The sequence below is a fragment of the Stylophora pistillata genome, chromosome 2, assembly GCF_964205215.1.
Source record: "Stylophora pistillata chromosome 2, jaStyPist1.2, whole genome shotgun sequence".
NCBI classification, from domain to species: domain Eukaryota; kingdom Metazoa; phylum Cnidaria; class Anthozoa; order Scleractinia; family Pocilloporidae; genus Stylophora; species Stylophora pistillata.
The window spans coordinates 45,350,638-45,367,377 of record NC_142520.1 but is presented as its reverse complement, the minus strand read 5'-3'; the positions used below and the strand labels follow the sequence as shown (position 1 = coordinate 45,367,377).

Below are 16,740 nucleotides of genomic sequence, written 5' to 3'. Positions count from 1 at the left end.
AAGATTTATGATGGCAACTTAACAGATCCAAAACTTTGTAAAGACATAGTGATTCCAAGGACAGCTCAAGCCAGCAATGTTCTTGTGAGTATGCAACTCAGGTGCAACTTGTAACACTCTAATAAATTTGTATTTGTGGAAACTAGTTGAAACAAGACCAGAATTTAATTCTAAAAAAGCTGAGGTAGGGCCGTGGGGTGACTGCAGTTTGCAAAGTACTTGATGTAGACTGATTAAGTGAAAGGGTATTATATCATAATATTGCAGCTGCAAATTTTAGCATTATTGGTTTTTATTTTCAATGGTTTCTTAGGAAGAAGCCCTGAAAAAATTTCACACCACAGATAATCCCAGCAGTTATTACCTTGCAAGAGCTGTTGATAAAGGTGAGATAACAAGGACTCTGATGAAATTCAAAATCTCCATTCTCTTCACTGTCTGCTTTACATTCCTTTAGTTATAACTTTATCCTTGAGAAACTGCTTTGAAATCTGCATCAGTTTGATATGTTTTTCCCTCTCCTCACCTCTCTGCTGGTCATCATATCACTTTTTGTAAGGAGAAATTAATTTTTGATCACTCTCATGAGAAAATAGGTTGATTTCTTTGAAAAATGTGATTGAAATAATCCATGTTTACCAGGTGCATTTCGTTTTCTACAAAGTCTTCTAGAACCAGCATATTTTGGTGTTTTAAATTTTTATCTCTTGCTTTTTAAAGAGAATGAGCGTGCCCTTGATCCTGAAGAGAAACCTCATCAGTTTGTTGAAAGAAATTCATCCAAACCTTTAATCTTCCTTCAAATGAAGGTAGGATTGTAGTGATCATAATTATTGGCCCAAGAAAGTGTTCTAAATATATTCAGGTTGATGTGGTTTCAATTACATTACTGTCACATTGACAGGTTTTTAGTAGAGGATTGAGTGATATACCTTGTATAATTATCTTGCACCTTCTCCTAAACCAGTCAGATGCTAACTAGATCACATGATATTACTATTAACCCTTTACACTCCATCACCCATACATCAGTATGCATATTCTCCATACTGTTCTCTATACATTTCCTATATTGCTGACAGGGAGAGTTTGCTTGTCAATCAAGAGCTTTTGTAGGTGTTGATCACAACCTTAATGTTTGAGTCAAGGGTGATACTGTAAGGAGAAATTAGATGCTAATCACTCTTAGGGTTAAAGGGTTCATATTGTTGGATATGTCCATTTTACTACTGTAACTGTAACAGTGTATGTAATACTTTGTGTTGTTAATTATTGCCATGTTAATTGATTTCTGGATACTATCTTTTTATCTTATTTTTACCTCACACTTTTTGTTCTTCTTTTTCTTTTTGTTTTTCTTCTTTCATTTGTAGTCAACTACCCAAAATCTAAGTATTACTGTTTGATTTCTTACCAGTATGTTACCCAGCCTGATTAGCTTTTTAGTTATTCTGAGTCTACCAGCCATTCCCTTTCCTAGCTGTACTCCTATCATATTAGATTTTTTAAAATAATATTTTTCCTGTAAACAAGGTTACAAGTCAGCATGGTTCTTGCTTTTGAATATTTAAACTTGTTCTCTTTTCATTTAATCAATTCCCCACTGCAGGGTGCAGATAGATGGAAAGGATATAAAAGAGTTTACCCTGGAATGATAAAGTTAGCAATTGTAATTATGATCATTATTAAATTTTAATTGGCTGGTACAATGTTTATGTCATTAAAAGGATCAATTTTAATCAGGCCATACTCTTAACCCTTTTATACCCTAACATCAGTAATTACATACTCTCCATACTGTTTTGTACAACTTTCCCATGGTGCTGACAAAATGAATTTGCTTAACAATCAATAGCTTCTTTAGTTGGTGATCATTTTCTATATTCTCGTGACCTTACGGTGTGACTCAGGGGGGTACTGTGAGGAGGAAGTAGATGCTTGTCACTCCTTGGGGTCTAAGGGCCAAGCCCATGTCTCTGAGAGTTATGTCTTATTGGGAGATTGGTGTGATTTTGCAGGAATCTGGCAGAAATATTCAAAGTACTCTCCGGGTTATGAAGTCATCAATTTTGTAGGAAAGTGAGCCTCGTAGTAATGAACCCTACCTATAGAGTAGTGGAAATAAGCCCTGAAAAAAATTCAGGCCCATATGGGATTTGAAACCATGACCTTTGGGATACCTGTGCAGGGCTCTAGTTCATGAAAATTGATCAGTCCCGTCTGCATAATTATTTGTTGATGCTTAAACATTTCTTTGGTAATTTGAGAGATATCCCCCTGTTAGAATGTTGAAAATCTGTGTGTACTGATTGCCTTTTTTTCTCAACTTTTTAACCACCCACATGCTCCATGTAAGGACAAAACTGCTTTTTTTTTTCTCAGCTGTGGGTGTTTAAATATAGTGAACTAATTGTTTTATAACATACCCAATACAGTGTGGCAGGAACATTCACGACAATCCCAGTGACTGCACAGACAACTGTTACAGATGTGATAAGTGCTGGTTTAGAAAAACTTGGATTGAAGGTTTGTCTCAAGTTTCAGTGTGTTAAGTCATAAATTTTAAGGGTGCTCTCCTCCCTCCTTTTCTCCCTCCCCCCCCCCCCACACTCCTCGATCTTTCTCTTGATTGTTTCTCAATTCCTCTCTCATTTCTTTCACTGCTTCCTCCCTGTCCCTTGCTCCCTTCCTTTTTCCTTCACTTTCTCGCTTCCATGCTTCCTTTTCCTTCCCTCTCTTTTCTCACTCTCATCCTTTCTCTCAGCTAGTTCACTTCCATCACTCTTCTCCTCATTATGTAGTCCAATCTTCTGGAACATTTTCAATCTTTCTTTTTGTTTCACAGGACTGCTTTTTAATGCAACTTAAAATAAATTAAATACTAATTGAGTGAAGTTTGAATGGAAGAATAGCAGCATTACACGTGCGTATTATGCTTGTAAATCCGCCATATTGCACGTAATTTACACGGAAATTATGCGCGAGGAAAAGAAATACACGAAAGCGTGTGTAGAAAATTACTCACAAATTCTTCATAGAACTCCATGCAGTGCATTCAATTTCAAATTTAGCACTTTTGACAATTAACCTGCCAGTTCACACCACTTTTATTCTTATTGAATTATCAGTCCATGAACGAAGAGTGGAACACAATGACTGTCCATGGAAATCCTTGATGGATAGTAGAAAAGTAAGATTTTGTTATTAATCAGTAGGACTTTGGAATGCATTTAATGTTCAGCTTTTGTTTCAAATTAATAATAAGCCCTTGAACTTTGTAAAGGCTATCAATTGGGAGGACTTTGATACTTTTTCTTCTAAGTTCTCAATGTAAATGACATTTTCCTCATGGACTCTTATAAATTTATTACCTTTATATTTCCTCAACTGAGTGAACGTTCTTCAGGAAATCACCTTCCCCTCTTCACTCACGAAAGCTGACCCCTTTTTTTGTTTTGGACTCTCCCAAAACTCTCTCATCTTTTCTTTTGTTTGTTTGTTTGTTTGTTTTAATTATCTGAGTGAGGCGCTTCTCTGTCTTTTCACCTTCCAATTGACTTCCTCTAAAGTTACAATCATGGTGGCTATTCTCAAATTTATGGCCATCTGGATTTTGATTTTTACCAGATTGAATTCTTTTTAGAATGTACAGAACCAGGAAAGTTCTGCCGGATTACATATCCATAATTTTGCTCTTTATATAATTTCGTGCTTCCAGCTATTCTGTCTTTAATTATAACTTTCTTTGATAAGTGCAAAGTGATTTCTAACGATATATAACAAATATTGCTTTTATCTGAAGATCGTAGGTTCTCTATAAAATTGACTTAACGTCTTTTCTTTGCAGAAGTCTGTAAGGAAAATGAAACACAAGATTCTACTTGAGGCAAAACTTAGAACCCTTGGGAAGTGTATGCATTTGTGTTGGCAGTCTCCCAGTAGGCCTGGAACCAAGTAAATACAAAACTTTGATTGGCGACATTCAAGGAGAAAGTGAGTTCTGTTTTGTTTGTTTGTGCGATGCTTATAGACAAGTGACTTTGTTTTATGTGAGATTAATTTCGTGCCCTGAGTCCTCGTTCGCTTGACAACCTGTCACGTTCATTCCACTTTGAAAGGGAAACGGAGGTTTGGGAACGAGTTGACAAGAGACATTTTAGTGGCCAAATGACTTGCACATTGGAATCTTCTGAGGACGGTTTCTGGTTTTGGTTGTTCTTATCCTCTTTCTTCATTTCAATTAACAGTTTGTATGTAATTGTTTTGCAGCTATGGAATATTGTGAGATGAAAAGTGTGTTTCCAAGTTATGGTGAGCTACTAGATTCTAAAGTTCAGTACATGAATCTATTTACACAAGTATTATTACAGTTTATAACCCACCCATTAATTTTGGCGCGATTTTATTGGTTACTATACGTCATGTGGTGCAAAATCACAGGATAGTTATCACGCAATAACCCCCGTCCGCGTCGATATTTTTGTCCTCCGATTTTTCCGGTGCAAAAAAAAAAACATAGTCAACACAAGAGTTTCAACTTTGCCGTTCTCCTATTTACATGGAAGGAAACCAAACTTTTTTTTTTTTTGCTTGCTCGCGTCAATCACGTGCATTCGCCATCAGATCACCACTGGCTTTTTTTGTTTGTTTACGCGCAGTTTAATTGCGATGTGGAAATTAATGGGAGGGTTATAAAATAAATAAACCCTGTTCTGGCTTGCTGGTATGTCGGCTGATAATATCCTTGGCTCAGAGATTGTCCTCAAAATTTCATATTTGCCCTCGAGGCTTCGCTTCTCGGCCAAATACTCATTTTTCGGACAATCTCGCAGCCGCGGACATTAGCAGCCGACATACCAACCGTCCGAAGGAGTTTATTTACTAACGAGCTTAAGATCCGACGACGGCAGACTTGGTCGAGGGGGCTTGGAGAGAGATCGCCGTTGCAATGGCACGAAAAATAGCCTTAAGATAAAGCGCGCGACGGCGGCTTGACTCGCTTTCCTCTTCGAAGTTTAGGAAAAGCAATGGCTACCTATAGAAAGGTTCGTGGATTGTTGAAAGTTTCGATGATGGCGACATTCAGAAGATGAATTTTTACTGTTGAATGATGCCAGAATTTCAATTAATCTTGATTATCCCTACCAGAATTCAAACATTTTGACTAAGAAGAACTCGACGGAAGTGAGTGCTTGGCAGAAATTCCTTACCGAAAAAGGGACATACCTATTTTCGCAGACGTAATGGGGCTACTTGATTCGTATACATGTGAACAAGAGGCTCTGTGCGATGGAATTGAATGCCCTTCTCTTTTGTTGAGAAGATTAGCGTACCCTCGTTGGTACTCGTAAGTGACCTTTTTAAACACAGCAAAATTGTGAATCACAGCATAGACATGTATGCAAAGCAGCATAATACAGGTATAATCTTATCATGATGATAAATGTTAAACCAATTTCCTGAAGCAAACTTTTCACGCTTAATCAAGTACGTTTTTTATGGCTGAAAAACATTACCGAAACTGTTGACTATGAAAATTTTCTCAGATGAACCATAGTTCACGGTGGTCGGTTAGACTCCAGAAAAGACTCCTGGAATAATATCATGGCCATCAATTTATGTCCGAACTAGTCTACGAATTTTCCATCGAAATAAAGAGAAATGGTGAGATTGTAAAACTTACTGGGTTGCTTGATTGACACCGAGCTAGTTTTAGTGACGAACTATTTAGGAGAAAGGCAAACGAATTATTTAAAATTTCCATGAACAAATCGTTTATTTTTGCTCAGCCATTTCACTGACATCCTCTCATAACAATAAACTGTTAAAATTGCCAACAATTTTCGCCCTAAGTTAAAATGGCGTTATTTTGCTAAGGTTTACTCACGTTTTAGCCGCGACGGCAAAATGGCTTTCTTCACGTCACAGACAAGGCCGCTACGGCGGGAAACCTCACAACGACGGCAAACGGAAGTAATTCTGGCGGTAACTTCAGTTCCGCTTACCGTCCCAGGTGTTTGCCATCTTCGGATCTTAAGCTCGCTACTATCGCTGGCAGTGCCGGTGGGCAAGATAAGGCGAATCCTGCGTTCTGATTAGCTTTGATCTCGTTTAAGGTTTTGTCCTATTGTTAATTTATAAGAAAGCGGGGTTACCTCTGTTTGATGAAGCATTTGGACCGAGTGCTATGTCCTTTTTTTTTTTCCATATTTAATGTCTTACCTGCTTTTCTTCGTTTTGACAAACTGCAATGCTTACTTTGAAATTCCATTACTGCTGCCTGGTGGCATACGAGACTGCCTAAGAATTACGTGGCATGTAAACCGGCTGCATTTAATTATACAATGACATTTCTCCACCCGGGTTACAGGAGTGTTATTTATATAGATGTTAACTTTGGAGAGATCAATCTGTTTACGCCGTGGATGGAAGATAATGCATTTGATAGATATCAATGACTTATCTTTGATAACTCAAAGATAAGTCATTGAGTTTTACTTTGTGGAATTTGATAGACAATCCTGCGAGAGTAGAACCGCCGCTTGTGTCAATCAGAAATCAGGAATGGCATAAAAACACTCGCTCGCGAAGCTGGTCATATGACAAAAACGACTGAGGAAGTTTATTTTTTTCTTTTCTTTGTGTAGTTTTTTACCGTTAAATACGTCATCCAATGTTGACATTGTAACTCTTTCCAGGTATGGTGTTTGTGTTATTTCCTGCCGCTGACACAGCAGCAGATGCTGTAAATAAATTGAAAAACTCCACTATGGACAACAAAGAGCTGTTTGTGAGAGTTCTACCCACTATTCATGTAAGTAGCTGCAAATTCAAGAGCAAAGGTTTTTCTCTAGAGTATTTCTGGAAGTACTTAAAAAAAAGCTAAAAAAAAAAAGGATCGACCTTAATCAAAAAAGGAGTTATGCTTATCCGGTCGTTTTTGTTTCTTCCTTGTTGTAGCCTGGGCTTTTCCTCTCTGGAAGCCAACCCCTTCTAGTGCTGGTTAACTCCAGAAGTGGAGGTGGTCAGGGGGCCGACATGTCAGCAGCTTTCCAGAGACTGCTCAACCCTCATCAAGTGTACAGCCTCACAGAAGGAGGCCCATTATTAGGGTATGTTAAACTCCTGCCCTTCGTATCTAGAAAACTGTATTTTGCAATTGAAGTTGAAGTTTATTCATTACTAAGTACGTAGCAGTTCGAAAACTGATTTGTGTATTTACGTAGCAAAAATTAAGTGATACAAATCTAATTTTGTCGTTTAGGTTGCATCTTGATCAGTTAGAGCTATTTTATACCCAATGCTACGAGCCTTGTTTTCTTGTCTCATCTTTGTCCCGTGGTCTAGAATTGATTATTGTGTTTGTTTCAGATTTTATGCTTTCAGATCTATTCCTGATTTTCGTGTCTTGATCTGTGGTGGCGATGAGACAGTTGGCTGGTTGTTGTCGTGTTTGGATGATGTTGTGCAAGAGTTGAAGTGTAAGTTACCTGCATCAGCAGTACTTCCTCTTGGCACTGGTAAGTGGATTGTTACAAGTGACTCCTGTAAACTGCGAGTTAGAGAAAATTTCTTTCCAGAGTCGAACATAAAGCCTTGTGTAGGTTTTGTTGTAATGGGCTGTGTGATCGATCTCAAGACCCTTGCGACAAACTTGGTCGATCGGATGGAAATCTAAAACTAACCTCGACTTTCCAGATTAATTTTTTAGGCCTTAACAGCCCTTGTATTTAAAAGAAGATCAACGAACGATCATCGATAATTATTCGAAGCTTAATGCTTCGTGTGACAATTAAATGAGCGTTTCCAGCACGTGATTGACAACTAGAGGTTTACAGTGAAAGACAAACCGCTATGACGGATTTGAAAAGCTGTCGTTTCAATCGTTAGCCCTTCCTCGGAGCATAGTAGATGGAGAATAGGTTGGAAATTGCCTGAGATCCTCGACTTCGGGACAGGCCATTACTCATCGCCCATAAGGGATTTTAATATTCTTGAGATTCCTAAGTCAATTTGTAATGTTCCCCCTTTATACTCTGTTGGGAAGGACTGATGCCCACTCCCCTCTCGCGATATATAATTTCTTTGTGGTGATTTCGTTAGTGGATACAGATTGAGATGGAAGTTGGATGAGATTCTCAGCTTGCATGTACTGATCTCTCTAGTGTTCTTCTTAGTGGATAGATAATGTTTGGGAAACTAAATTAGATTGTAAACGTACAGGTAATGATCTCTCTCGTATCCTTCATTGGGGAAGTGGTTACTCTGGCGGTGAGAGTCCTGTATCGCTACTCATGGCCATTGACCAGGCTCACAAAGTGTTTCTTGATAGATGGTGTGTCATTTTTGACTCCGTGGACACTAACGTTCCTGACACACTGTCAAACGACAGCGCACTTGGTTCGATGGGAGGAAGAGAGGACGATTCTAGTATTTTTACGATGAATAACTACTTTGGCATCGGAACTGGAGCTGTGCTTTGTTTAGATTTTCATCTTCAGAGAGAGGAAGCACCTGATAAATTCCATAGCAGGTGTGGATGCAAAAAAGGTAAATCTACTTGTTACAGTAGTTTTGCATCCGCTTGATTTAAGGAACAGTGTTGATTGCTAAGGCTATTGGATGGCACCTGCAATTGATAACAATAAAGTCTTCTGAGTTGTTCTCTTTGTCGTCTGTATTTCGAATTCGTCTGTGGGAATGTGCGTACCCACCTCTATTTATAATTTTAGATGTCTTACAGACTACCCCCCCCCCCTTCCTACCCTCCAAAGGTTATTAACGGACACGGAGCAGTCAAACGTCCAATATATTTTAACTTCCATCGTAAGCGCTTTTGAAAGTGGATAGGTTAGAAAACTTCGACCTTGCGTTTTATGATTTATTGTAAGTAAGAGTTCGTTGATTCTGGGATTTTCCTTTTTCAGGTTTCATAACAAAGGAGTTTACTTTAGAGCAGGGATAAAGAAAATGGTCAAAGGCTACTCGCGGACATTTACTCACGAAGTTGAAATAGAGGTGATTAATCTGTAGAACGAAGATATTGGAATAGCTTACATGGTTGCCTTCATGGGATGAATTCGGTGTTCTTAGAAAGCGTCTCTTCACCCACAGCGAACGGCCGAATAAACCCGACAAAATCCCGCGAAAAGGAAAGGGGGAGGATGTTAATCTACGATGAATTAGCATCACAATCAGGTGGAATAGCAATAGTTACAGTAGCCTCACTTTGCGAAAGCATTAAAAGCTCCTACATTGGGAAGGTGTCTGTCTTGTTTAAACTTAACTCATTTGATATTGAGTGTTGTCCTAAAATCATCATCGTTTGTCAGTTGTATTCAACACTGAGTGATTGAACGCCAAGTAGTTGAAGACGTTTGTCTTAAAAACTTAACGCCCGAATGAGAAGGTTTTTGGAGTATTCGTTGTTCCTTTTAGCCTGTTGTACTCTTTACGGTTCCAGTGATCTATCTTTCTCTCGTTTCTCAGCATCTTCATTTGTTATTTTCTGTATCGCTACAGATTGATGGCAAAAAAATTGACTTACCAACACAAGAAGGAATTGTTATTCTTAACATAGGCAGGTTAGTGAAAGCTGGAAGTTGAAGTCAGTCAAAAGAATTCGAATCAGTGTTGCAGTGGTGAAATTTCCAATTGAGTGGATTGAGAAAACAGATTAAAATCGGTTTCAAAGCGTAATTTTAAGATGCTCTGTTTTCATCCTGAAGTCAAAATAGTACTAATTTAGGTCAACATGATGTATTTCATTTCATTAAAATCTGATTCCTTTACGGAAACGAAGAACTTACAAAAAGTGGCCATTTTCGATATATCAAAATTCAAACTTGGCTGCCAGGATTGGGGGAACAAAACGAAGGAACAACATCGAGGTTGAGGGATGAATAATCAATTTCTTTAGTTGTATACCTCCAAGCCTCAGAGCCATGTTAGAATTTTAATAAATCGAAAATGGCCTAATTATCTCGCGCCCGTCATGTGACTGTGCAGCCCGGTCGGATGTAGCACCCAGACTGTATCTGGCTAGAAGGCATGGGTTTAAATCTAGTTAAAGTTGAACTTTAAAGTTTTCTTTTCTGATTTTTCATTGGTAGCAGTTCAGGGGCGAGTATCGCTTCTATACACGTGAGGGATTTTGTTTTCATTTGCATTTAGTTTTCCCTTTAATTTTTTATAATTTTTTTTGTCCGACTAGTTGGGGAGCAGGTACGGATGCATGGGGACCAGACAAAGAAGATGTATGTAATACGACTTGAATTTAGCATTGATCTCAGTCCTTTTTGTCCCAGGCAAGTGAGGTCTTTAAAAACACGCAGTCGAGTCAATCGCTATATCGGCCGACATACATCTCGGCCGATATATCAATCGAGTCTCGACCGAGTCTCAAATGAGCATCGGTCGAGTATCGACCAACTCTCGCCCGATATACCGACCGATATATTGTTTAAGAACACCTACACAGAAGTAATCACAAGGGCCAACCTGAAAAGACAAAATTGCAAGTACATGTAGCCAACGAGAACGCCATCATGTGTGAGTACGGATGTTGCAAATGACCAAAACAGGGTGGTTTTGGTTTTGTTCCTGATTAGTTCAGATGATGACTTGAGATATCTGGACCAATCGCAAAGCAAAGGTAATCAAAACAGATGCGATCCCAGATTCCTCTTCGACTCTTAAGTGAGAATTGCTGACTCTGTTTGCAGGGTTATGCCTCAGCTTGTCACTGTGACGGTCTTGTGGAGGTAGTTGGACTTCAGGGAGTCATGCACATGGTAAGTCAGAATCACTACCCGCTTTGCCTTTTATGCCCTAACATCAGCAGGTGGATTCTCTCCAATCTGCACCACGTGATGTTTCACTACTAACTGCCTTATTTTTTGTACCCAGCCTTGTCATTTCTTACGTATGTGGATCGGAAACGTTTTCATTTAGCAGTGAATATGAAGATGAGTGTTTTTTTTTTCTTTTTTACTTATAGGGTCAAATTCAAAGTGGAATCAGGACTGGTATCCGACTGGCACAGGGAGCCCAGGTAAAGATTTCTCGTTGTAATCCAGTAGACAATTGAAGCCATAAGTGAGTTATTCTCTCTTATTGTTATCTTGTCATTCTTGTTTGTACATTACCATGTTGGCGAAGAATGATTTCCACCCTTCCCCAAGCCTACGTGTAACCGTACCCTCCCTGTTGTTTCTCCACGGGGCGGGAAGAGTACGGCTACGGCTACACGTGGGCTATTCTTTTTCGTTCCCCCCTGAGAAGAAAGAGCGCGAGCTCTGGTTTTCGAACATCGGCTAGGGAAAAATAGGGTATTTTGCCCAAGTAACCAATAAGTATAGGCAATGACACGATTTCGAGTGCAGTTGGGTGTTAATGAGCCTGAGTAAATTTCTCAAAGACAGCAAAATTGCTCCAATAGCGTAGTTCCATTTCTTTGTATAGAAAATACACAACTCATAATTCCACCATTCGCTCTAACGAGGGACTAACGCTCGAAACGTCAGCTTCAAACACCATCCATGGTGGTCAATCTATAATATCAACTCAGCTGATAAAACCAAATTATGTTCTAATATCTCCACCGACGCAGCAGCACAGTTTCTTTAGAAACTGACCCTCTTTATTCACGCACTTCGATCCTTTTTTATCCATTATTATGATTTTTATTACAGATAAATATCAAATTAAAATCAGAGATGCCTGTACAAATAGATGGCGAGCCTTGGATGCAGCCTCCGGGTAATGTGATCGTGCGGCCCATACTAACACAGGTATTGTACAGAAAACCGTGTAATAACTTTGTTAAAGACTACTGGCCGGAGAAAATAAAAGGCTCGGATTTCAGTGATAAAGTTGCACGTGGGACATCCCGGAAACCAATTTAATCTTATCCTTCTTTTAGCTAAGAAGCATATGTGTTTTGTTTAACTTTGACATCCAAGAATTCAGTTAAAGTTTATAACGGACTACTTTAGTCAGAGTTCTTACTAAGAGGTTTATATATATATATATATATATTGGTAGAGCAAAAACGGCTAACGAACACTTCTCGAAATTTCCTCTCTAGTTCATTTTACTTCTTGTTTTCTTTAGGCACTGATGCTTTCAAAGAGGAAAGTTAAAGTGAAAAACCTAAGAAGACCTTCAAGCTCGTCTCGTCGTCCTTCAAGTCCCAGCGCAACGAGAACTAATTTTTATGACGATTAAACAGAGTTTTCCCGGGCCTTTTCTCACGGAAGAAAATAATCTTACATATAAAAGTGACTCACAATTATAGCCGCTTCATTAGAAACTATACTGAAGATTTGTACCAGCTTTGATTTATATTTCACTTGTTTTTCTTGCAAAGTTCATCTAGTAAGGTATTGTTTCAGCCGAGAAAATGTAATTTTAAATTTTGAAGAAAACTATTGTCATTTGTATAGCTCTGGGTGTACGCTGTCTTGCTGACGTCTGTAAATATAAATAGTTCGGACTAAAATACGTCTTCATCAGGCGTCACCACTCGAACCTCTTCGGTGTAACTTACCTTTCATGACAGAGCTTAAAAACGAAATGTTACGTCAAAGGTACGCGGTCAACAACGCGGGCTCAAGCATACGTGGTTTAAAATTTAGCGAAATTTTCGGAAAGAAAAAGGAGCTAACATTTCAAACCAAGGCATTTTGTTGTCGTCGAAGACATTTTCCTATTTCCAAAGTTTTAAACGAGAAAATTTATTTTGGAAAATATTTAAGGGGTGTACAAAGTTTTTGAAGTTTTCTGTAAAACAAAAGCGGCAAGGAAAACGACGCCTAGAAGCAACAGAATTGAAAATCAACAAGGCAAACGACTCAAAATCAGTTTTCCTGCGGAAAAGTCTGGCGCGTGCGCATACGTTCTTCAGCTCTGTTACCATTTCTGCTGTTGGACTCCATTTCTAGCAACGGCCACAATACCTTCATTGAAGTGGTATAAAGTAATTCAGAAACTGCGTCTCAGCCACACTCGGTCTTTCTCTACTCGCTAGTAAAAGCGGATAGCCGTCGTAGTCGACAATACGCGCTAAAGAACCAAACTCATACCATGCTATTATACAGTCATGTCAAAAGCACAAATTAAAGTGATAAAACCTCTGTCTTGAGGTGGAGTTCAAAGCTTAGCTTGCCCCACCAATTTATAAGGAAAAGAACTGAAAATTTGAAGAGAATTTATGTTCGAATATGTTTTTAAATGAATGTTGTACTTGTAATTATTTGTACAAAAACAGGTTAGCCGTTGAAGTATCCATTTTCAAACAAATAAACATTTGTGCCTTTAAATCTATTGGAATGTGTCATTAAAAAAAAAAGTAGATTGATGTAGTTGTGTTCCGAAGGAATTAAATTTGTGAAGTAACCTTTTCATGGCATTTTTTTTTTTTTGTTCTCTTTAGAGGCAAAGCGGTTGTTGGGCTCGGAGAAGAGAGGTAACGCCTTTCTTCGAATTAAGAAACATTCAAACTGAATAATTTATTAAAACGAATGTTCGATATTATGAGTAATTCAAGGCCATTTACTTACCCCCTCACCCAGTGCAATCAAGGTTCGCTTAGGACAAGAGATACAGAAATCATTTTTGTATCAGTTCACTTTAAGACAGGCCATTGTTACTCATAATCCATACTGTGAATGAAATTGAAGCGAGACCTCGAAACTTCCGAAAGGGTAAACCATGAACGGGCTCATGTGTAAGGTCTTTCAGATGTTTTATTGAAGGCTTCGTTTTACAATAAATCTTAACTTGGTGTCATTTTCCTCTAAATGCCACTTTTGCTTCAAAGATATTCTTACAGTAAACTAGTCGTGTTTGACGAACACGTTTGAACAAAGCTTTCAAACAGTTTGAATACCACATAATACAATGAACTAGAATTCTCGATATGAGTTAAATAAATTTTAAAAATGACCTACAAAATTAGACTTCAAAACGCTACCAAATACCTATTTTTGTGGTATCCAAAGACCTTCTTTCTTTCTTTTTTTTTGTGTTATGGTTAAAATCAATAATAATGACGAATAATGTTATAAAAGTGACAGACGTCACTGCAACTCCCAATGATTATAATGTTCGTAAACGAGTTATAAAATTATAAAAATGAGCTATTTAGATCATTTGTATCCTATAAAAAAAACTGTAACAACCGACGTCTTACCCGTTATATTTTCCTGTTTTTCTCTTCCTTTTTTGTCTACTTTCATCGAAAGTTATTCATTTAGTTTAATTTAATTTAAATTGCGTAAAACTCACTCATGCCAGTTGTGGGAATGAACTATTCAAATTGTTGTTGTTACGCGTTACCCAAAAATCTTTCTAATTTTTTTTTTTTTTTTTTTTTTTTATAATCTGCGCTAATGACAAACGTCGAAACATTGCAGAAATGACGCCACTCTACCTTTAACTACCATAATGTTCTCATGAGAGTTACAAAAATTCAAAAAATTAGCTACTTAGATCATTTTATATCTACCAAATCTTTCATAAGTAACGTCTTTACCAGTAAGTTTTTCGATTTTTCTGCATTTTTACCTTAGTTTGTAATTTTTAACTAAAGATACTTGTGAAATGAAACAATTTGATTCGTAATCTGTAAGTAATGAACTATTTATATTAGCAGCTTGCTACCAAATATGTTGTGAATGATGTTTTGACCGGTACACTCGTCTAAGTCTTTCTTGTCAAATGTTAGATGCTTCATCGTTCTCAACGATTAAAACGCAATCTGAGAGCGAATTACTCTTAAACGAGTTAAACAAAATTCTAGATATGAGCTATCTAAGTCTTTGTTTTACTGATAGATCTCTGATAATTCTTATAAAGCGCGTTGATGTTTTAGTATTGTGATCGCATCATCAGCCTATTTGTATTCTTTCAATATTAGATGTACTGATCTGAATTTGGTATCAAGCAGAAAAATTTAGAAAAACTTCTGATAATTCTTATTAAAGCGCGTTGATGTTCTATTATTGTGATCGCATTACTGAACCCTTTTTGTTCTTTTCAATATTACATGTATTGATCTAAATTTGGTATCAAGCAGAAAAATTCGGAAAAGAGAGAAGTAAAATTCTGAGATAGTCTTGACGCGTACATGTGTCTGAGTTGTTCTTGTCATAGATGCTTTTTCCTTTTCCTTTCCAATGAAAAGCAATTATACGGCCAGTGATTCTCTCAAACGAGTAAAAAAACATTCTTAATATGAGCTTTTAGATCATTGTTATACTGCCGCTAAAAATTTCTGATAATTGATTTAACGGATCTCCCCCAATTAAATTCTAGGTGTTTGTTCAATATTTGCTTGCCTGTTTTCTAAATTAGAGACACCATTGAAACTGAACTTTCGAAAGTTAATTTAAGCGTTAATTAAACACTTGCATCGGTCAGCTATCATGATTCATGTCCTATTATGAAATCGCAGTTTTGGGAAAAACTGAGATAGAAGTGTGGAAGGAAAGTAATCAGGTCATCGAGTCCCTTTTAAACTGAGAACAAGCTCTGAACAAGCTAAAAAATTACCATGGTAATGAGCCAAACATTAGGTCTAAAACCGGTGGAGCATTTCTAACCAATATATTTACTCAGCTATATTATTACTGATAATAGGGAATAACTTCAATGGATAGATCAGCATGCAGACTGAAATGTCTTATTATACTGGGAGCGTAGCCACCTTTTCGACTTGTTGCAGGCCTGTACCATGAGAAATTTCAAATTTTGTTTCAAAATTTACAAGAGTTATGTTTTAAGAGTCAAAGAGGCGAAAGACAAATTGTATAACCAGCTGTACAGGATTTCAGGCTGGCTTCACCGGTGATATCGTTGTGTTTCCCTTTATCCATTAGGTTTGAATGTGGTCTAAGAACTATGGTCTATAGAAACATGCGAAGAGTAATAGACTTGAATATTAGGTGGACATACATGTTACAAGTGACAAAAAACGTAACAAAAAATCAAACAAAAAATATACATAACAAAATGTTACAATTGAAAAAAACAAACAAACACAAAATACAAACAAACAAAAAACAAACACAACAATAGGAAACGAAGATAGACTGCCACTATACGTCTACTTAGATATCCTACCTATGTAACCATATAAGGAAGATATCAGACAACAAGCTTACTAGTTAACTAATGTAAACATTAAACTGATCAAAGAAAAAGAAATTAAAAACAGATTTTCTGACTGAGATATTGCCACAGACAGTACATATAGATTCCTACTCAAGAACTATTTTTCCTTTTCCTTGAATCTTTTAATTATTCTGTAGCCCTCGAGGTGTCCATACTAATGGTAATGCTTTTGGCTCTTGTTAAATGTCTGAGACAAAGGGAAAAAGCACATTAATTATTGAAAACAAAACCAGTTGGTTGCTTAATCTACCGAGCCGGCAGTCCGTTAATCGGTATAATGAAGCACCTTGGTCCAGGAAGCCATAATATAAATCAGTTAGTCTATAACCATGCCCACTGGTCAGGCGGACAATCTGCCAGATAGTCAGCCTTTGTCACTCAGCTACAGCTCAGCTAGTTAATTTAATCTCACAGCTTATTGGTCAGCTAGCCAGTTAGTCAGTTGACCAGATTGTCAATCAGTAAGCTGGTTAGTAAATGAAGGACCACACGCAAGTATGAACTTATAACCATATGGAACGAGAGAACTCCTCAGTGCAGCCCAATAGCCACCTAGCAGTCTTT

General features: G+C 37.6%; 2 protein-coding genes, 1 long non-coding RNA gene and 1 pseudogene across 4 annotated transcripts in view; 3 read left to right on the top strand and 1 right to left on the bottom strand.

The window, feature by feature from the left end:
- Nucleotides 1-2,215, top strand: part of LOC111319204 (uncharacterized) — a 5,997-nt pseudogene extending 3,782 nt beyond the window's left edge. Inside the window, exons 10-13 of the transcript XR_015996831.1 lie at nucleotides 1-84; nucleotides 314-386; nucleotides 721-809; nucleotides 1,610-2,215. The exon at nucleotides 1-84 is cut by the window's left edge and continues 17 nt beyond it. The product of XR_015996831.1 is annotated as an uncharacterized LOC111319204 (transcript). The remainder of the gene's footprint in view (nucleotides 85-313; nucleotides 387-720; nucleotides 810-1,609) is intronic.
- Nucleotides 2,216-7,038: 4,823 nt separating this feature from the next.
- On the top strand, nucleotides 7,039-10,274 carry LOC148739819 (diacylglycerol kinase theta-like). The gene is made up of 6 exons (XM_088749573.1): nucleotides 7,039-7,112; nucleotides 7,387-7,520; nucleotides 8,224-8,533; nucleotides 8,928-9,018; nucleotides 9,523-9,584; nucleotides 10,214-10,274. Exons 1-6 carry the CDS (start codon nucleotides 7,039-7,041, stop codon nucleotides 10,272-10,274), a joined length of 732 nt encoding a protein of 243 aa, XP_088605699.1.
- Nucleotides 10,275-10,743: 469 nt separating this feature from the next.
- On the top strand, nucleotides 10,744-13,539 carry LOC148739818 (diacylglycerol kinase theta-like). Its single transcript, XM_088750934.1, has 4 exons — nucleotides 10,744-10,793; nucleotides 11,000-11,053; nucleotides 11,694-11,792; nucleotides 12,115-13,539. The coding sequence occupies exons 1-4, from the start codon at nucleotides 10,785-10,787 to the stop codon at nucleotides 12,226-12,228; spliced, it is 276 nt and encodes a 91-aa protein (XP_088607060.1). The 5' UTR covers nucleotides 10,744-10,784; the 3' UTR covers nucleotides 12,229-13,539.
- A 1,345-nt stretch (nucleotides 13,540-14,884) lies between these two features.
- LOC148739809 (uncharacterized) overlaps nucleotides 14,885-16,740 on the bottom strand; it is a 118,265-nt gene continuing 116,409 nt past the window's right edge. The window contains exon 3 of the long non-coding RNA XR_015996937.1: nucleotides 14,885-16,363. This is a non-coding gene — a long non-coding RNA (uncharacterized LOC148739809). The remainder of the gene's footprint in view (nucleotides 16,364-16,740) is intronic.